This window comes from Labeo rohita, unplaced genomic scaffold, assembly GCF_022985175.1.
Source record: "Labeo rohita strain BAU-BD-2019 unplaced genomic scaffold, IGBB_LRoh.1.0 scaffold_248, whole genome shotgun sequence".
Taxonomy (NCBI): Eukaryota; Metazoa; Chordata; class Actinopteri; order Cypriniformes; family Cyprinidae; genus Labeo; species Labeo rohita.
The window spans coordinates 1-18497 of NW_026128748.1; the positions used below are offsets into that span (position 1 = coordinate 1).

At 37.4% G+C, this 18497-nt stretch overlaps 1 protein-coding gene across 41 annotated transcripts in view; it reads right to left on the bottom strand.

Moving 5' to 3' along the window:
* Nucleotides 1-6582: 6582 nt before the first annotated feature.
* The window catches only part of LOC127159740 (NACHT, LRR and PYD domains-containing protein 12-like), a 46968-nt gene continuing 35053 nt past the window's right edge, over nt 6583-18497 (bottom strand). For 6 of the 41 annotated variants that reach the window (XM_051102521.1, XM_051102513.1, XM_051102511.1 and 3 more), the window contains 6 exons: nt 17932-18076; nt 13617-13790; nt 13127-13297; nt 10440-10613; nt 7973-8143; nt 6591-7754 (listed from right to left, as the gene is read on the bottom strand). In XM_051102521.1, coding sequence (XP_050958478.1) covers nt 7577-7754; nt 7973-8143; nt 10440-10613; nt 13127-13297; nt 13617-13790; nt 17932-18076 — 1013 coding nt within the window. In that variant the 3' untranslated portion in view covers nt 6591-7576. Of the gene's footprint in view, nt 7755-7972; nt 8144-8499; nt 8674-10439; nt 10614-11546; nt 11718-12188; nt 12218-13126; nt 13298-13616; nt 13791-14001; nt 14176-14598; nt 14773-17931; nt 18106-18497 lie in introns of all 41 variants that reach the window. The other 35 variants (XM_051102537.1, XM_051102522.1, XM_051102524.1 and 32 more) reach the window with 17 other exon arrangements.

Sequence of the window (18497 nt, forward strand, 5' to 3'; positions counted from 1 at the left end):
AGCAAACTTATCTCAGGACTAAAGCTGCTAACTTGTGTCACTTTGGTCCAGTACTTCTCAGCCTCAAACATTTCCTCAGCAGTCAACTCACCTCCTCTCCTGGATCTTGAACTTGCATTGTGGACAAACCTCTTAATCCAAGCAGTGACCCGCAATACCTTCTTCAGTTTACTGTACTTCAGTAAATCTAGCACAGGTTCTGTTTCACTTTGGTCACTGCTGCTGTTGAGTTGCACACTGATCTGCTTAACTTGTTTTAGCTCATTACTCACGTCTTCATCACTCTGATCATCATCTCTCTCTTCAGTCAGATTTGGTGTTGTCAAAAATGGGGGTCCTTTCCACCATAGTTCACTTTCCTTTAGGTTCACTATAGTCTGACCTCTGGTCGGGAGATCTGCTGGATTGACTTTGCTTTTACAATGCGACCACATTGCGGGGTTGGTTAAGGACTGTATTTCTGATACTCTGTTTGACACAAACTGTTTCCATTTGTGAGCTGGACTGTGAATCCACTGTAGCACGATCATCGAGTCTGTAAAAAGTGAACTTGTCAGAGCTCCATATTCAGAGGCTTTAGCAGGTTGTTTCCTAGTCTCACTCCAATCACTGCTCCCATTAACTCCAGACGTGGCAGGGACGTCTTCTTCAGCTGAGCTACTCTGGACTTTGAAGCGACGAGGCATGTAGTCTTTGTTCCATCATCCGTCTCTCACAGCAGGTATGCAACTGTACTATAAACTTTCCTACTTGCGTCACAGAACATGTGAAGTTGTTGCACATCGTGCTTGTACTCAGATTTTACTCCATACCAGTGGTGGATGACTATGTGGTGGATCTGTGGAAGTTCTGAACACCACTTTTGCCATTCTTGTGCAAGATCCTCATCCCAGCCGAGGCCTTGTATCCACATCTCTTGAAAAAGGCATTTCACACGCACAGCGAAAGGAATTAGAAAGCCTATTGGGTCGAATATGCGAGCAGAGAGTTTCAGAACGCGCCTTTTGGTGTTCTCTCTTTTTGCTACAGTGTCCAGCAATGCAGTCAGGTCAAAGACGAAATCATCCGTTTCAGTCCTCCACACCAATCCTAACACCTTCAGTATGGCTCCTGTCTCTGGTGCAAGTTCAGTTGTCATCATTTTCCATTTCTCCTTCAACTCTGGACTGTTTGTTGTCCATTTGCAGAGGTCCATGCTAGCTGTAGACATCATCTGTTTGGCATTAGCAGTTATGGAGAAAGCTTTCTCAACATCACTTGCACTGGAGATGAAGTCATCGACATAAAGTGATTCTTTTATTATCTTCACTACCTCAGGAAGTTGTGTTTCATACTTCTTTAAATGCTTCCTTACTGTAGCTGTGAGCAAAAATGGGCTGGGGGAGACTCCGAACACATTTACATTTATTCATTTAGCAGACGCTTTTATCCAAAGCGACTTACAGGTGGGGAATACATCAAGCGATTTGTCCTAAAGAGGCAAAACGACATACAAAGTGCTCAAAATACCATATAACAGGCATTGTTCAAATAAGTACAAGCTAGAAAGGGAAAAAGAGTAGAAAAGGAATTGTTTTTTTTTTTTTTTTTTTTTTTTTTTTTTTTTAAGTCAAGTAGTGTCGAAAGAGATGGGTTTTCAGCAGTCGCTTGAAAGTTGTTAGGGAGTTGGCATTCCGGATAGCGGTGGGAAGATCATTCCACCAGCCAGGAACGGTGTAAGAGAATGTTCTGGAAAGTGATTTTGTGCCTCTTTGTGATGGTACAATGAGGCGTCGCTCACTGGCGGATCTCAGAGTTCTGGAGGGAGTGTAGATTGGTAGCAGTGAGTGGAGGTAGGCGGGCGCCGAGCCTGTGGTTGTTCTATATGCAAGCATCAGTGTCTTGAATTTGATGCGAGCTGCAATTGGGAGCCAGTGCAGGGTGATAAAGAGGGGTGTGACATGGGCCCTTTTGGGCTCGTTGAAGACCAGTCGTGCTGCTGCATTCTGAATCATTTGTAAAGGTTTGATTGTGCATGAGGGAAGACCGGCTAGAAGAGCATTGCAGTAGTCCAGCCTGGAGATGACCAGGGCCTGGACAAGAAGTTGTGTGGCCTGCTCTGTTAGAAAGGGCCTGATCTTTCTAATGTTGTGTAGGGCAAACCTGCAAGATCGAGCAGTTTTAGCAATGTGGTCTTTGAAAGTCAGCTGGTCATCAAAGATAACACCAAGATTTCTGGCAGAACTTGATGGGGTAATTGTTAAAGTACCTAAGTTGATGGTAAAATCATGCTGTAGAGTCGGAGTGGCAGGGAAAATAAGGAGCTCAGTCTTTGCCAAGTTGAGCTGTAGATGATGTTCTTTCATCCACTCCGAGATGTCCGCCAAGCAGCCTGAGATCCGTGCAGCTACTGTTGGATCATCTGGTTGAAATGAAAGATAGAGCTGCGTGTCATCAGCATAGCAGTGGTAAGAGAAGCCATGTGCCTGTATGATGGGCCCCAGTGATGTAGTGTAAATGGAGAAGAGGAGGGGTCCAAGAACTGATCCCTGAGGAACCCCAGTGGCCAGATGATGTGCTTTGGATACCTCCCCTCCCCAGGCCACCCTGAAAGACCTACCTGTGAGATAGGATTCAAACCAGCGAAGAGGAATCCCTGTGATACCCAGTGATGAGAGGGTGGACAGGAGGATCTGATGATTGACTGTGTCAAAAGCAGCAGAAAGATCCAGCAAAATGAGTAACGATGATCTGGAATCAGCTTTTGCAATCAGCAAGGCTTCAGTGACTGACAGTAGTGCAGTTTCAGTTGAGTGGCCGCTCCTGAACCCTGACTGGTTAGCATCCAATGAACTGTTCTGCGCGAGAAACAGTGATACCTGGTTAAAAACGACTTGTTCAAGTGTTTTTGCTATGAATGGAAGGAGAGAGATCGGTCTATAGTTATCTATAAGTGAAGTGTTTAATGTAGGTTTTTTGAGCAGTGGGGTTACCCGAGCCTGCTTGAATGCAGTGGGGAAAGTGCCTGTGAGGAGAGATGTGTTGATGATGTGTGTAAGTGCTGGTAAGAGTGTAGGAGAGATTGCTTGGAGAAGGTGAGAGGGGATAGGATCTAGTGGGCATGTTGTAGGATGGCTGGAGAGGAGAAGTTTGGATACTTCTGCCTCAGAGAGGGGACAGAAGGAGAAGAGTGGGGTGTTAGCTGTGGATGTTGTCGGTATTAGTTCCTGTACGTGTGGAGCCAAGAACTGGCTGCTGATAGTTGTAGTTTTGTTAGTAAAGAATGTGGCGAAATCGTCGGCTGTTATAGAAGTGGTGGGGGTGGTGGGGGAGGGCAGAGGAGCGAACTGAATGTTTTGAAGAGGTTACGTGTGTCTGGAGCATTGTTGATCTTGATGTGGAAGTATGAGGATTTGGCAGCATGGACTTGAGCAGAGAAGGATGAAAGCAAAGACTGATACATACTCAAGTCAGAAGGATCTTTAGATTTGCGCCATTTTCTCTCTGCTGCCCTAAGTTTGGACCGATGTTCGCGGAGAACATCGGATAGCCAGGGGTTAGGAGGGGTGGCCCGTGCTGGCCTGGAAGAGAGAGGACATATAGCGTCTAGGCAAGAAGTTAAAGTAGAGCATAAGGTGTCAGTGGCTGCATTAACTTCTAGAGATGAGAAAAGGGTTGTAGAGGGAAGAGAGGAGGACACTACAGAGGAAAGATGGGAGGGTGAAAGGGAGCGTAGGTTTCGTCTGAAAGTAACAGGTAGAGGGGTTGGAGGTGTACTGGCAGTAATATGTAAGTTACAAGTAATGAAGAAATGGTCAGAGATGTGTAGGGGTTTAACCAAAGTGTTGTCTGCGACGCAATTGCGTGTGTAAATTAGGTCTAGGTGGTTGCCCGATTTGTGAGTGCTTGTAGTAACAAGGCGTTTGAAATCAAATGAAGCTAGGAGTGAGTGAAAGTCTGCAGCATAAGGCTTGTCCAGATGAATGTTAAAATCACCAAAGACTAGAAGTGGAGTGCCATCCTCTTGGAATGAGGATAGCAGCCCATCTAGCTCATCTAGGAATGTGCCCAGTTGACCAGGAGGGCGGTAAATGACCACAACGTGGAATTTAATTGGAGCTGTTACTGTGATCGCATGAGATTCGAAAGAGTTAAAGTTGCATAGCAGAGAGTGGTTAAAGAATTTCCATTTATTAGAAATAAGTATTCCAGTACCCCCACCCCTCCCAGTGTGACGAGGGGTGTGAGAGAATGAGAAATTATTGGACAGAGCAGCGGGGGTTGCTGAGTCTTCTGGACGAATCCAGGTCTCAGTCAAGCCTAGGATACTAAGTGTCGAATGTGTGGAAAAAGCGGGTTAAATGAAATCTGCTTTGTTAACAGCTGACTGGCAATTCCAGAGGCCGACAGTAAATGAGAAAGTATCAGTGGAGGAGGTGACGATAGGACGAAGGTTAGTGAGATTGCGTTGACGTCTGTGTGTGATGTTAGAGCGTTGTGTGGTGATAACCGGAATGTATTGAAAGCACATGATAGAGGTGGAAAGAGGGTGCAAGCAGCGAGTGTATGAAGGGAAAGTTAGAAGAGTACCTAAGTGCGTTGTCGGTTTCGTTGCTCGGTTAAAGTCGCGCAGGAAAAAGTCGCAGGTCTTTACCATCGTCGGTCTTCACACGAGGAGGCTGAACACGGCGGCTGAACGCTTCCGCGTCAGCTCGCAGATAATGATTATATACACAAGCGAAAGGAATTGGAGTGATAACAGCTGGGCCCGCCTCCTGACTTAAGCCCAAAGTCTGTATCTATGCAAATGCCTCGAATCGAAACTAAGAGCGAGATGCTTCGCACTTAAGTGCCCGCAGGATTTCAGCAATACTAATTTCAATAAGTGCAATCGAAAGTGCTAATTAAAACGAAACAACAACACTACAAATAGGCAGAGAACGAAAAAATACTTTCTAGCACTACTTAATAATTTAAACAATACCTATGGCAATAGTGTATTAAGCAAACACTTACGCGCAGTCGCTGTTGCTATCTCCGTGGACAACAGTGCTTCTCCCAAAGTTTGAGAGTGCCCAAGCAGTTTATATACTTCACGGTCGCTGGACACGCCTCCTGACTTAAGCCCAAAGTCTATATCACCACCCTCGTCATCCGTAGCACACGCGGCTTCTCACCTCTGTTTTCATGGAGCGGTGCAGCGAGCCAGAGGAATCACACAGCAAGAGGGATTTGCAAGAAAGCCTTTTTGATATCTGCTTTAAATGCAATCGCATGGAGTCTGAAATTGATCAATATACTGAGCAGATCTGGATTCAGGTTAGGACCAGTAAGTAAACAGTGATTAAGTGATGGAGAGCCTATGTCATGTGATGAGGCATCAAACACTACTCTGAGTTTTGTTGTTACCTTGTCTTCCCGGAGAACAGTGTGATGAGGCATTTAATACTTCACAGCGGTTGGAGATGAATCCTCCACCTTGCAATGTGCTTTGACCCAAGGCACACGAAGCATCATCCCATCTTCGTCAGTTTGTGTTTTCATGCAGTGATATCAATTTCTGGACACAGTTCTGGTTTGTGTGCTGCGTTGTCACAGAAAAGGCAGTTCTGTGTTCTTTGACTGGTGGTTTGCAGTACTGCAGCTGACGGCATGTTGTGCTTTCTGTGCTTCATTTCAAATGATGCGTCTTGTCTTTTACCTGGGTTCTGATAACTTTGACCATCTCTGGAATTACCTGATATGGTTCTTTCTCTGCTCCAAATCTCTTTCTGCAGGAATTCCATAACTTCTGAGACTTTCCATTCATTCCAAAGTTTGGAATCGATCCCATCAAGGGGGAATCGACTCTCCACTCATAACCGTTTTTAGTTCAACAAAGCTTATCTATGGGCGCCTCTCAAAGGAAAGGCTGCATCATACGAAGCCTGCATATCTCAGCTGTTCAAACGTCCCTGAACATTGATTCACGAAAATAAACTGAATGAAAAGAGTCTGTACTAAGCACGTCTGAGTTTAAGGATGCAGCCTTGCTCACTAATAGTGATTACAAGTCTGATTCATTTCCACGAAAAGGTTCTTTTGAATAGATCGTTTTAATGAACCAGTTCAAAAATGATTCAAAAGTTATTTTACTGTGAAAAGGCCTTATATTGTCCACAGTTTTGAGTGCTGCACGACAGAATAGATCATGACGTGATCGAGGGTCTTGATTCTACCATCTTAAATAAAATGCTATTTTTAACCTTTCTATCAGCCAGTGATAATTCTGAAAGAAAACACGCAGATCTGTGGCCGAGAGAGCATCTGATTTGACAGATAAACCACAAGCTCTTATATCAGTGTTGTTGTTCTGGTTATTTAGTTTCAGTAACGGTACGTGTATTCGTACGTTGCAAATAAACATTCATTGCATGTTTTTAAAAAAACATTTCGAGCAGGATTTACGCAAGGATGACATTTCTTAACTGCACACACACATACTCTGTCGTTCACTTTATCATTCTTGTGCACACTCTCGATTCTGAAGCATTATGGGCAACTATTCTTAAACATATCAAAAAAAAAAAAAAAAAAAAATCAAGATCACATCTTTTGACCAAAATCACATCTTAGATTAAAATATATTTTATATTAAATCTGATTATGAATCATTGAATGCTTTCAGTTTTATGACAGTCAAATTCTGTTTGGAGATACAAATAAACAAAATCAAAATAAAACAATTCTCTATAACTTATCTTATAAAACTGCATTTATTTCTAAAAATAGCTCAGTACAAAATGAATGTTTAGTGTTAAACATGTTAAAGATTAACAGAGAGGCTGTGAGTTGATAAAGTGATTATCTGTTTCCTCACAAAAATCTGTGATACTGAACTCCACTGTCATCCTTTAAAAAAGCCAAATCAAGGCCTTGTCTCCAGCAGCTCCAGTGACAAGCGCTGCATTACAGACCAGATGTGTCATCCTGTACTCTATTCTGATGTTCAAAACAGTGAATCTAATCACTAATGCGCAGGCAAAAGTTCACTTAAAGAATGAACAAAGTGGCATCAATTTTGCTTTGAATTAAGTTGATAGAAAAAACTAAGCTGCCAATCCTCCAGCTTAGGGTGAAGTCAGTACACACTAACATTTGTCCCAAATTATTGTTAATGCAATTTAATGGGAAACTACATGAGTTGTGTTGTAGTTAATAGCCACCGACAGATTTTGAGTGATGCCACCAGTGTTTGAACACACATAGAAAACAATAGATTTCAATTTTAAAGACATGGCTCTTCTTTTCCAGTGTGCTTTGTTTTGCTAAATGTTGGAGGGTACTGGTTGAAGGACAAGATTTATTAATACTAACTCATTATCTGCTCACATGTAAATGCACTTTTAAGCTTTTAAGCATGTGACACTGCAGACTATATATTCAATTAAATTGCAGCCTTTTGTGATTTGATAACTGCACTAAGTCATATCACAATTTCAAGTTATTTTGATTAATTGTGCAGTCCTGATGACAAGTGTAAAAATATTTTCAAATTCATGAAACTGTGGTGGGTCACTACAGTCTGGGTAATTAATGGGATACACTTTTAAAATACTTACTTCAGCTTTTCCAGTCTACACTGTACATTTTCAAACAGAGTCAAGATGATCTTCATTCCTGGGTTTCCTAGTTTATTCTCACTCAGATCCAGCTCTGTCAGATTTGAAGGGTTTGAATTTAGAGCTGCAGCCAGAACATGACAACCTCCTTCTGTGATACAGTTGTTATTCAGACTGCATAAAGAGAAAACACAGTTCAGTTTTAATCTTTATATTTACCAGTATGTTTTAGCTGACAGTTGACAAATACTGGTGATGATGATGATGATGATGACAATCACATTACAAAAGTCACATATGGTTTTTCAGTCAGCAATCTCTTATACAAGACACATAAAAAACACCCAGCAGCAAGAATTTAAAAGTGTCTTTGTAACAATGAAAAAACATACATCAGTGTGTTGAGTTGACAGTGTTTATCCTGCAGTAGAGCAGCGATCTGATTCACTTGTGTGTCTCCTAGTTCATGTTCACTCAGATTCAGTTCTCTCAGGAGTAACGGGTTTTTACCCACAATTCCAGTCACATACTGACAGGCTTCATCTGCAGCAGGACCCAAAAACCTGCAGAAGAGAAGATGAAGCAGGATTCAATTTACATTTTATACAATGGACAACATATTTCATTTTATTTTTCTTTTGCTTTTATTGTATAGCTTACTTGCCTTACTTTAAAATTGTTTGCCTTATTGTTCTTTATTCTTCTTTATTCTTATTTACTATTGTGTTTGACACTAATTTACCAAGACAAATTCAACGTAATTGTATACCTACATTACTTTGCAATAATCGTGATTCTGATAAAATATTGCTTAAAAGCTTAAAAGCCTGATGCAGCAACAGGTTGTTCAACATATTATATAAGTAAAAAAAGGTTCACCTACATATCATTTATTTTGTATTATTTCATCACATCTTACCTCAGTGTCTTGAGTTGAGAGTTTGGATCCTGTAGTAAATCATTGAGCTCTTTCACTCCTGATTGTCCAGGATCATTTCCTGTGAGATCCAGCTCTATCAGGTGTGAAGGGTTTGATCTCAGAGCTGAAGCCAGAGCTTTATAACCTTCTTCAGTGATACTGCAGTCTGAAAGTCTACAGAAAGACAAACAAACAAACACACATACACACACACACACATTAAAAGACTTCATTAGCATTTATGACAATTGTAATTTTTTTTTTTTTTTTTTTTAGAAAAAAGTTTTTCACTAGAAAAGACTCTTCTTCCCCAGCTGAGATCATTTAGAGCCCTTTAAAGCTGCATTTAAACTGCAATTTGGAAGTTCAAACTCGGGGCACCATAGAAGTCCTATTTATATCATTTGGAGAAAATTCCTGAAATGTCTGTCTGATGTTCTTCGTGAACATCACTCCTAGACTCAGGGCTGCAGAGCTGAAGTGGCACAAATCACAAACCTCTACTGACCTTAGTGTGTCTCCAACCTCAATCAGTGGCAAATGTCTCCACCACATAAAACAACAAACTTAACAACAAAATTAACAACTGTCCTGACTCTCGCACACTTTTCAAGGCTGATTTTTTCTCAATCTTTGTCTTCTTCCTAATCCTCCTACATCAACTCTCACAGCTGATGACTTTGCAACATTCTTCATAAATAACACAACATCCATCAGCGGCCAATTCTCCACACCACATACGGACACAAACTTCATAACAACAAATACACAGTCTCTCTCCTCTTTCTCTCCACTCTCGGAGGCTGATGTTTCCAAACTTATCTTCTCTAATCAATCCTATAACAATCAGATTAGACCCTACTCACCTTTTTCAAGCCATTTCTTCTTCAGTTATATCTGCGCTCACTCATATGAACACCTCGCTCCACACTGGCACATTTCCCACAGCATTTAAGCAGGCTCAAGTAACACCACTGCTTAGGAAACCCTCTCTAAATCCAGCACTTTTAGAAAACTACAGACCAGTATCCCTTCTTCCATTCATGGCAAAAATACTTCAGCAAGTTGTGTTCAACCAACTCTCTATGTTTCTTGCACAGAACAACCTCCTAGACAACAACCAATCTGGCTTCAAAAGTGTCCACTCAACTGAGACTGTCCTGCTCTCAGTTACTGAAGCACTAAGACTGGCAAGAGCAGCTTCCAAATCCTCAGTACTCATTCTGCTGGATCTGTCTGCTGCTTTTGACACTGTTAATCACCAGATCCTCCTGTCCACCAACATGGAGATGAGCATCTCAGGAACTGCACTCCAGTGGTTCAAGTCTTACCTCTCAGGTACTGTAGGTCCTTCAAGGTGTCTTGGAGGGGTGAGGTTTCTAAGTCACAACTTCTTGCTGTGGTGGGTTCCTCAAGGCTCAGTGCTTGGACCACTTCTCTTCTCCATCTACATGTCATTATTAGGTTCTGTCATTCAGAAGCATGGCTTTTCCTATCACTGTTATGCTGATGACACTCAACTCTACTTCTCATTCCAACCAGATGATCTGATGGTACCTGTTTGCATTGCAGCCTGTCTGATTATCCTGCAGTAGAGCAGCGATCTGATTCACTCGTGTGTCTCCCAGATCACGTCCACTCAGATTCAGCTCTCCCAGGAGTAATGGGTTTTTACCCACAATTCCACTCACAAACCGACAGGCTTCATTTGCAGCAAAACCCAAAAACCTGAAGAAGGGAAGATGAAGCAAGATTCAGTTCAGTGTGCATTCTATTACAAAACATTTTAAGATCATCAAACATTGTAACAAAAGCTCTTGTTAATCTTAACAGTTCTTCTTTGAACATTTAAATAAACATCTTAGCAGCACCACAAATAAGTGATCATTTATTATATCATTGTTATATAATTTATTTTGTATTATTTCATCACGTCTCACCTCAGTATCTTCAGTTGACAGTTTGGATCCTGTAGTAAATCATTGAGCTCCTTCACTCCTGATTGTCCAGGATCATTTCCTGTGAGATCCAGCTCTATCAGGTGTGAAGGGTTTGATCTCAGTGCTAAAGCCAGAGCTTTATATCCGTCTTCAGAAATACTGCAGTTTGAAACTCTAAAAACAATTTTAAAAAAATTTAATTAATATTCAGGTTCAAATTCATCACTGTTTTAAAGTTTCAGCTTTTTTAAAAAATACATATTTTTGTTTTTAGTACTTTAGGGCTGTAGATAATACATTAAAAGATTATTAAATATGAGGAGTTCAGATGCAAAACCAGCTAAATCCATCTGACGTCTTTCTTTAAACATGTATTTTTATCAGGCTCAGATGTATAGGTTTCTATGCAAGTACCAGTACTTCTGATTGGTCTGAGGCTGATATTTTAGAGAGTTTGAAGGAAAAGTATTTGATGGATGTATAATATGTGTCGAGAGCATTCACTCAGTATTATTATCTCATTTTTGACCAAGATGGCTTTTAGCTGGTCTTGCATCTGAACTCTTCATATGTTTCAAATTTTGACAATGTAATTGATCTCCCTTGTTAATTTATTAAGATATAAATAGAATATGCAGAAAACAGATGATTACTATATATATCCTAACACTGTATATAACCTACTTCTATATCTTTATACTTGTATTACAGTAAACACACTTTTGTATATTCTTCATGTTTAATGTAAATGTGTAAATGTCTCAATTTTTATGTCAATTTACTGTATAGCAAAAACAAATTAATTTGTGTATATTATATATATATATATATATATATGGTTTTAATATATATCCATTTTCAGGTTTTAAAGTCATCCATTTTCACTTTAATACTTGATTTAGTTTATAGGTCTCAGTCATGTTTACTTTTATTCATGTACAGTTAACATATATTTACAGTTATCATCATTTTACTTAAACTGGTAATCTTACATTTTCCCTACTACTGGATGTGAACATATTACATCAATTGAACATCATTATCCAATGTGCAATATTGATCTGATTTCTGTGGTACTGAGCGCAGATGATGGTGAAATGTACTTACGTGAGTATCTTCAACTCACAAACAGGATTCTTTAGTCCCTCACAGATCTCTTTGACTCCTGAGTCCAGCAGACGGCTGTTGTTCAGGTCCATCTCTTTCAGGGTGGTTTTGGAGGAAAGAACATTAGCTAGAACTGAACAGCTTTTCTCTGTCAGCTTACAATTATTTAGCCTGAAAACAATAAAACAAACATTATTTATTATCATCTCATATGCAACACACATCAGATCAACAGGCCTTCGCATTTGCTCACACCAGAGTTTGTGTTAACCGAAAATTGTCCATCATTGACAGAATTTTATCAGTAAAAAAATAAAAAAAAAAAAAAAAAAAAAATTGAAGGCCGAAAACTTGAACAAAAATAAAAGCAATTAAATGTGTTATTATAATTAAAATATGAAAATTAAAATGACAGGTAATAATAGATTATGATGACTGACAATCTTTTATAATGATTAAACACAAAAGTTCTAATGTATAAACCATGTTCACTCACTTAATTTTCTCCAGTTTGCTATGAGAGATCCTGTAGTAAATCATTGAGCTCCTTCACTCCTGATTGTCCAGGATCATTTCCTGTGAGATCCAGCTCTATCAGGTGTGAAGGGTTTGATCTCAGTGCTGAAGCCAGAGCTTTATAACCTTCTTCAGAAATACTGCAGTTTGAAACTCTAAAAACAATTTAAAAAAATTTAATTAATATTCGGGTTCAAATTCATCACTGTTTTAAAGTTTCAGCTTTTTTTAAAAAAATATATATTTTTGTTTTTAGTACTTTAGGGCTGTAGATCATACATTAAAAGATTATTAAATATGAGGAGTTCAGATGCAAAACCAGCAAAATCCATCTGATGTCTTTCTTTAAAAATGTATTTTTATCAGGCTCAGATGTATAGGTTTCTATGCAAGTACCAGTACTTCTGATTGGTCTGAGGCTGATATTTTAGAGAGTTTGAAGGAAAAGTATTTGATGGATGTATAATATGTGTCGAGAGCATTCACTCAGTATCATTATCTCATTTTTGACCAAGATGGCTTTTAGCTGGTCTTGCATCTGAACTCTTCATATGTTTCAAATTTTGACAATGTAATTGATCTCCCTTGTTAATTTATTAAGATATAAATAGAATATGCAGAAAACAGATGATTACTATATATATCCTAACACTGTATATAACCTACTTCTATATCTTTATACTTGTATTACAGTAAACACACTTTTGTATATTCTTCATGTTTAATGTAAATGTGTAAATGTCTCAATTTTTATGTCAATTTACTGTATAGCAAAAACAAATTAATTTGTGTTTTATATATATATATATATAGGTTTTAAAGTCATCCATTTTCACTTTAATACTTGTTATTTGAGTTTACTATAGGTCTCAGTCATGTTTACTTTTATTCATGTACAGTTAACATATATTTACAGTTATCATCATTTTACTTAAACTGGTAATCTTACATTTTCCCTACTACTGGATGTGAACATATTACATCAATTGAACATCATTATCCAATGTGCAATATTGATCTGATTTCTGTGGTACTGAGCGCAGATGATGGTGAAATGTACTTACGTGAGTATCTTCAACTCACAAACAGGATTCTTTAGTCCCTCACAGATCTCTTTGACTCCTGAGTCCAGCAGACGGCTGTTGTTCAGGTCCATCTCTTTCAGGGTGGTTTTGGAGGAAAGAACATTAGCTAGAACTGAACAGCTTTTCTCTGTCAGCTTACAATTATTTAGCCTGAAAACAATAAAACAAACATTATTTATTATCATCTCATATGCAACACACATCAGATCAACAGGCCTTCGCATTTGCTCACACCAGAGTTTGTGTTAACCGAAAATTGTCCATCATTGACAGAATTTTATCAGTAAAAAAAAAAAAAAAAAAAAAAAATTGAAGGCCGAAAATGTGAACAAAAATAAAAGCAATTAAATGTGTTATTATAATTAGAATATGAAAATTAAAATGACAGGTAATAATAGATTATGATGACTGACAATCTTTTATAATGATTAAACACAAAAGTTCTAATGTATAAACCATGTTCACTCACTTAATTTTCTCCAGTTTGCTATGAGAGTCCTTCAAAAGAGCAGAGAACTTCTCCCAGTCCAAATCTCCAAATTTATCTTCACTCAGATCCAGTTCTTTCAGTAGTAATGGACTTTGACCCAGAACTTCAGTGAGATACTCACACGCTTCCACTGCAGCATAACTTTTCAAAAACCTACAGGAAGTAGATGAGAATTTTATATCATTTGTGTTTTTACATTATTTCTGTGACAAATTCCGTTGTGTGTCTGTTGAATTTCTCTGAATTGCAATTTAATTCATTTCATGTCATTCCTATTCCACACTGGTCCGTTTGACCCCTCTAACTATTGTCATACAGCTGATTTCACATTTGTGGTTTTAAATATTTAAAGGTTTTTAATCACCTGATGGTCTTTAATGAACAGTGTTCATCCTGTAGTAAATCATTGAGCTCCTTCACTCCTGATTGTCCAGGATCATTTCCTGTGAGATCCAGCTCTATCAGGTGTGAAGGGTTTGATCTCAGAGCTGAAGCCAGAGCTTTATAACCTTCTTCACTGATACTGCAGTCTGAAAGCCTAAAAAATGTCATTATATTATATTATGCATTATTTTAGGTTTTTAATACAATGCTTGTTTTCTGTCAAACAAACAGCAGACCACAGTCCACTAGTATATTTGCCTCCTTGAATCGAGGGGGAGATTTTTCTCAGCATCTAATCAGTATCAAATATTCATCTTTGCAGTGCAGAGGAAACACTGACACTGCATGTAAATTGACAGTTACTGTACATATTTACAATAAAATAATGGACAATAAAAAATGCGACTATAATGCACTAAAGATATTAGAAAACAGTATGTAAATTAATCTTGTCTTTAAATTGTGAATATGCATCTTAAAACATCAAAAAGCCACATTTTGCCTGTTTAAAAAAGTGCTTTTAGTTTAGAGTGTTCAAGTAACTTTAAGCATTTTGATTCTTGTATGTGAACCTCACCTCAAACTCTCCAGTTTACACTGTGAATTCTTCAGTACACCACATAAGTGATTTACTCCTGCATCTTTTAATTGATTCTCACTGAGGTCCAGCTCTCTCAGGTGCGATGGGTTTGATTTCAGAGCTGAAGACAGGATGAAACACTGATTCTCTGTAATACTGCATCGACACAGACTAAAGACGGACAGAGAAAGACAACAGGTCAGATTTATGATAGTTATTCAAGGTTTCGGAGGATTTGTTTGCTGTGTCTGACAGTAACTGTCATTTTAAACTGACAGCTACAAGTACATCACAAATACCGATAAGTTACAAGTAATGAAATACAAAGTTATGTCAGTTCAAGATCAATGCAATCTCACCCTTGGTTTGTTCAAATTCATTTTATACGTTGTTCAATAACAATACAATATGTACAATAAGATTTTTTTTGAAAACACTGGTAAAAAAGTAACCTAGTTAACATTAATTTACAATGAGCAATGGCATCTTAATGTTAAACATTTCATGTCAACACTTACTAATACATTTTTTTTTTTTTTTTTTAAATCAAAAGTAACTGCTGTTAATAATAGTTTAAAAAAATGACTGAACAAACACCTGCATTCAATATCTAACATTAACAAAGATTAATAAATGCAGTCCAATAATTAAAGACAAATGGTGCAAAACACCTGAATAAAATATTGGCTATTTTCCATGTGTTCACATTTTTTGTGTAACCCTTAATTAACAGGTGAACATTGTTTTTGCTTAGCTAGGAGAGACATCTGTGTATTTATGGTGACCTCCTTTTTTTGTGGTGCTGAAAAAAACAAAAAAAAAAAAAAAAAAAAAAAAACTGCACACTCAAATGAGAATGATGAACTACTGTGACATTACTACATGACATGTTAAATGTTGTGAGATACTCACAGCAGTGTGTTGAGTTTACAGTGTTTATCCTGCAGTAGAGCAGCGATCTGATTCACTCGTGTGTCTCCTAGTTCACGTTCACTCAGATTTAGCTCTCTTAGGAGTAATGGGTTTTTACACGTAACTCCAGTCAAAAACTGACAAGCTTCATCTGCATCAAAAACTCAAAACCTGAAGAAGGGAAGATGAAGCAAGATTCAGTTCAGTGTGCATTCTATTACAAAACATTTTAAGATCATCAAACATTGTAACAAAAGCTCTTGTTAATCTTAACAGTTCTTCTTTGAACATTTAAATAAACATCTTAGCAGCACCACAAATAAGTGATCATTTATTATATCATTGTTATATAATTTATTTTGTATTATTTCATCACGTCTCACCTCAGTATCTTCAGTTGACAGTTTGGATCCTGTAGTAAATCATTGAGCTCCTTCACTCCTGATTGTCCAGTGAGATCCAGCTCTATCAGGTGTGAAGGGTTTGATCATAACTCCTGATTGTCCAGGATCAAGATCCAGCTATTTTGATCTCAGTGCTAAAGCCAGAGCTTTATATCCGTCTTTGAAATACTGCAGTTTGAAACTCTAAAAACAATTTTAAAAAATTTAAAATATTCAGGTTCAAATTCATCACTGTTTTAAAATATCAGCTTTTTTTTTTTTAAAAAATACATATTTTTGTTTTTAGTACTTTAGGGCTGTAGATAATACATTAAAAGATTATTAAATATGAGGAGTTCAGATGCAAAACCAGCTAAATCCATCTGACGTCTTTCTTTTAAAATGTATTTTTATCAGGCTCAGATGTATAGGTTTTTGTGCAAGTACCAGTACTTTGATTGGACTGAGGCTGATATTTTAGAGAGTTTGAAGGAAAAGTATTTGATGGATGTATAATATTTGTTGAGAGCATTCACACAGTATCATTATCTCATTTTTGACCAAGATGGCTTTTAGCTGGTCTTGCATCTGTTTTGGCTCTTCATTTTTAGCATGTACCATTTCCGGGTAAATTTACAAGTTATAAAACAACCAAAGTTGACACCTATCTAGCATTCAACTCCACAACATATAACATTAAAAAACACTACAATACAGTTATAAGATATAAATAGAATATGCAGAAAACAGATGATTACTATAAGTCTAAACTGTATATAAAATATATCTTTAAGACATATAACTTTTGTATATTCTTCATGTTTAATGTAAATGTGTAAATGTCTCAATTGCCCTGTCAATTTACTGTATAGCAAAAAAAATTAAGCAAATGCTAGGTTTAAATATATATTCTTTTTAAAGTCATCCATTTTCACTTTAATACTTGTTATTTGAGTTTACTATAGGTCTCAGTCATGTTTACTTTTATTCATGTACAGTTAAAATATTTACAGTTATCATCATTTTACTTAAACTGGTAATCAAACATTTTCCCTACTACTGGATTGAACATATTACATCAATTGAACATCATTATCCAATGTGCAATATTAAATCTGATTTCTGTGGTACTGAGCGCAGATGATGGTGAAATGTACTTACGTGAGTATCTTCAACGGTACAGACACAATTCTTTAGTCCCTCACAGATCTCTTTGACTCCTGAGTCCAGTTTGCTGTTGTTCAGGTCCATCTCTTTCAGGGTGGTTTTGGAGGAAAGAACATTAGCTTGAAATTGAAGCTCCTTTCTCTGTCAGCTTACAATTATTTAGCCTGAAAACAATAAAACAAACATTATTTATTATCATCTCATATGCAACACACATCAGATAAAACAGGCTATTTCGCATTTGCTCACACCAGAGTTTGTGTTAACCGAAAATTGTCCATCATTGACAGAATTTTATCAGTAAAAAAAAAAAAAAAAAAAAAATTGAAGGCCGAAAATGTAAACAAAAATAAAAGCAATTAAATGTGTTATTATAATTAGAATATGAAAATTAAAATGACAGGTAATAATAGATTATGATGACTGACAATCTTTTATAATGATTAACATGAAAAGTTCTAATGTATAAACCATGTTCACTCACTTAATTTTCTCCAGTTTGCTATGAGAGTCCTTCAAAAGAGCAGAGAACTTCTCCCAGTCCAAATCTCCAAATTTATCTTCACTCAGATCCAGTTCTTTCAGTAGTAATGGACTTTGACCCAGAACTTCAGTGAGATACTCACAAGCTTCCACTGCAGCATAACTCAAAAACCTACAGGAAGTAGATGAGAATTTTATATCATTTGTGTTTTTACATTATTTCTGTGACAAATTCATTTTGTGTGTCTGTTGAATTTCTCTGAATTGCAATTTTATTCTTTTCATGTCATTTCTATTCCACATTTGGTAAACATTTGCACCACCACAAATTGTCATACATTGATTTCACATTTGTGGTTTTAAATATTTAAAGGTTTTTAATCACCTGATGGTCTTTAATGAACAGTGTTCATCCTGTAGTAAATCATTGAGCTCCTTCACTCCTGATTGTCCAGGATCATTTCCTGTGAGATCCAGCTCTATCAGGTGTGAAGGGTTTGATCTCAGAGCTGAAGCCAGAGCTTTATAACCTTCTTCACTGATACTGCAGTCTGAAAGCCTAAAAATGTCATTATATTATATTATGCATTATTTTAGGTTTTAATACAATGCTTGTTTTCTGTCAAACAAACAGCAGACCACAGTCCACTAGTATATTTGCCTCCTTGAATCGAGGGGGAGATTTTTCTCAGCATCTAATCAGTATCAAATATTCATCTTTGCAGTGCAGAGGAAACACTGACACTGCATGTAAATTGACAGTTACTGTACATATTTACAATAAAATAATGGACAATAAAAAATGCGACTATAATGCACTAAAGATATTAGAAAACAGTATGTAAATTAATCTTGTCTTTAAATTGTGAATATGCATCTTAAAACATCAAAAAGCCACATTTTGCCTGTTTAAAAAGTGCTTTTAGTTTAGAGTGTTCAAGTAACTTTAAG